The following is a 3,441-nucleotide window of genomic DNA, read 5'->3' as shown; positions in this document are numbered from 1 at the left end:
GTATATATATATATATATATATATATATATACACACTGTATTCACACACACACAGACACACTTATTATTTATCAAATAATATATTATTATTGGCCATTTCAGGCCAAAATAATTCATATATAAAATGCTGCTGTGTAAAGAGTAAAGCAGTGTAACCATCAGTGTGCTAAAGGAATAAATAACAGGTGGATGTTGAATGTTGTAAATCTGACACTATAAAAGCAAAGGAAATTTCCTGTCTGGTAAATTCCTTTCATTCTTTTTAAATTACAGTTCTCTTAAATATCCTCATTCTGAGGTAATCTGTTGTGGGTATAACCAACAAAAATATCTGCTTGCACTGGACCCTGGAATGACTGCACAATTCCACTGAGGCTTTCTACTAAGCAAGCAGGAAACCTTTAAATTAGCAAGTTCAAAAAGGACTCGCTGGACACGGTGAGAGCTCGGAGAAAAGTAATTTCACTGGTAATTAGGGAAGCTGGGAACTCATCTCCAGCAAAACCCTGTCCAATTGAACGTCTCTTTGCTGGCAGAGCCGTGGAGGGCGAAAGGAGAATGTTTTGTTTGATTCTGATGGTGATTGATGGCATTTCACCAAAGACCACAGTCAGTGAAGCCTGAAGTAATGTCCCTTCTTTCACTGGCCCACAGAGAAACCACAGAGACAAGACCACATAACACTGACACAAACTGTTTACGGGATGGCACAAAAGCACAGTGACAGCTCTAGCAGTCTTTATGCATTCATTTTTTTCCTTACTGCGCATTTCAGCTTCATAGCTTAGGGAGCTAGGCTTGTGGACCCGATACTGCTTCAGGAGCTTTTTGTCCCAGGCACCGCAATTCAGAGGATTCCCAAGTCGTAAAAATTCCCTGAAAAATGCATAAAAACCATTTATTAGAGATAGTAATATCCCACACAATGAGCAATTGCTTGCTCTTCGAGCATTATCACAACACATTAGGAAATCCAGAAGACAACCACTTCAACTGATAAAAATAAACATTAGATAAATGCAATTAATAAAATATATAATTACTGTATAATAATCGTAATTATTGCAATATATGCTAAATTATTATTATTATTATTTTATTATTATAAATAATAAGAAAATAATCATATATATTAATCACTTAAAGAACTATGATCCAGAATGCAGTCGCATGAGATTTAAACAATATCAGACAGATTTTGATTTCTCAAATGAGCTGAAGTGCATTGCTTTTTTTATTTTTTATTATTATTTTGTAGTGAAGCATCCTCCATCACGTTAGACCAGCCATGCGGAAAACTGAAATCGCTAATCCGTTGGACTTAGAGACAACCCATAGAGCTTTGAATAATTGTGAGATATTGTCAAATTTGATTATTTTCCTTTTATGCAAACATGCAGCTGTGATAAGATCAAATCAGTAAAGACTGAAACGTGCAGGAGCCCCAGGAGCAAAACAGATTTTAACTGACTCTTAATCTGGTCTTTGTATAAACAAAAATCAGTTCAAAAGAGCTCACATGTAGGAGACCAATCAACAGAAGGTTGGGGGCAGAAACATGTTCCGTTAAGGTATTATTCTTAAATATTAATCACTTCAATAAATATCGCTGAGTCTTTGAGATGTAATGGACAAAGAGCTGGCTCACTAATCTGTACTGTATCACAGTTGTGTACTGTAATGTATACAGTATATTGTACATTACCAGCGAGGAGGCCCTCTCTGTCCTCATAATATTATACAATATAATTGAATATAATATAATATATTTTCCAGTCTCCATCTAAACATTTTTGGAGCAAACTGGACTCACCTGAGCACCATCGGCTCTAGGGCCTGGGAGGCCAGTCGCTCAAACATCCTCTGCAGAGGTGGGTGGAGTGGGTGATCTTCGTCTCCCAAAGCGCAGCTACAGCGCTGAAGCAAACGTGAGTGCAGACCCGCCTCACACAGGATCTGCTGGTTCCTCTCTGAATGCACTAGCAGCTGCAGGATGTTAGCAACCGCCAGCTGCAGGTCCAGAGCATGCTGAGGAGCAGAGCGAGCCTAAAGTGAGCTGTAGAACACTTACAGTAGAACACTCAGCTCAGATAAACACTAACATTCTGAAATTTAAAATTCACATTGCAGTGGCACAAGTCAAACATAACATGCTATTACTAGTCATTCTGAAAACAAGTACTTAAAGCAGTGGTTCTCAACCTTTTTTTCCACTGGGCCGCACTATGGTCCAAGTACAAGTCTCACGAGCCGCACGCATATCATTTACATATTACGTCACCAATACAAACCAACCCGATTTATAATATTATAGCCTAAATATTATAACATCTAATCGATTACATTCATTGATATAAATAAATAATTCTACTCACATTGATAAAACACCTGATACTGTCGGGAGCTGACCAATTTTGTGATATTCGGCTCGAAAGGAGTAACAGCACAGTGAAATTGCGATTGTAAGTTGCAGTCTGTAAGTCGAGCACGGAAGCGTGACTTGACACGCGACATTGCAGAAAATGTGAGCTTACAAATGTAGCCTATGTTGATCCAAATATGGAAAGCACTTTCGAATTTAATAATCTGAGGTTCTCTCCACATTTCTGCAATTAAGGATGATTGCTGCATAGTGTGGGTGTTTCCTTTTGCCTGAACATCTTCAAGTGAGTGGTGGGGCAAACCGAAAGTTGATGCCGAAAGTCCAGCACTCTCTTACCTTCACTGCTGATACTGCGACTACTCTTGTTTGTATGTGTTCCTTCGCTGGCATTTTCCACATTTCGTTTTTCTCCCTTAATAACAGATTTGTCCATTCTGATGCTCAATTTTACCGAACTAATGGCTGCTGATGACTATTTGAATTGAATTCTGCCAAAGTGCGCGCTTGTAAGTGTTTGTTAAATGCATAACGTTAATTACGTGAGTACGGGTCTGCTCATGTCTGAAAAATATCCTTACTACCTTTCAGAAACCGTTCAGAAAGCTCTCGGATTTCATCAAAAATATCTTAATTTGTGTTCCAAAGATGAATTTAAAGGTCTTAAAGGTTTGGAATGACATGAGGGTGAGTAATTAATGACAATTTTCATTTTTTGGTGAACTATCCCCTTTTTTTTTTTTACTGGCCTGTTTTTCAAAGGTACACCCCTAAAAAGAATGTTCTGGGTTCTTACTGTCGATTACCACAATGTAATTTTATCTTGTCCCGAAGTTTGTAAAAAAAAAAATAATAATAATTTTCTTCTAACGGAAGTCTGTGAGCTAATATACTGTACTGCATGTAACTCTCCAGTTGCTCTCTGTATCTCTCCAGGGAGCAGCCTACAGTAAATCATGGTAACCAATCTTTACAATTTTTTATTAAAATAAATAAAAATTAATTATATATAATTACATATTGACACACACACACACACACACACACACACACACACATAT

At 37.5% G+C, this 3,441-nt stretch overlaps 1 protein-coding gene across 1 annotated transcript in view; it reads right to left on the bottom strand.

Moving 5' to 3' along the window:
* The window catches only part of LOC107599212 (WD repeat and FYVE domain-containing protein 3-like), a 65,029-nt gene that overhangs the window by 13,695 nt on the left and 47,893 nt on the right, over positions 1–3,441 (bottom strand). Inside the window, exons 12-14 of the mRNA XM_016290745.1 lie at positions 1,814–2,046; positions 764–876; positions 501–643 (exon numbers count right to left, since the gene is read on the bottom strand). Coding sequence (XP_016146231.1) covers positions 501–643; positions 764–876; positions 1,814–2,046 — 489 coding nt within the window. The remainder of the gene's footprint in view (positions 1–500; positions 644–763; positions 877–1,813; positions 2,047–3,441) is intronic.

This window comes from Sinocyclocheilus grahami, unplaced genomic scaffold, assembly GCF_001515645.1.
Source record: "Sinocyclocheilus grahami isolate Dianchi unplaced genomic scaffold, SAMN03320097.WGS_v1.1 scaffold262.1, whole genome shotgun sequence".
In the NCBI taxonomy this organism is placed as follows: domain Eukaryota; kingdom Metazoa; phylum Chordata; class Actinopteri; order Cypriniformes; family Cyprinidae; genus Sinocyclocheilus; species Sinocyclocheilus grahami.
This window is presented reverse-complemented; position numbering and strand designations above follow the sequence as displayed.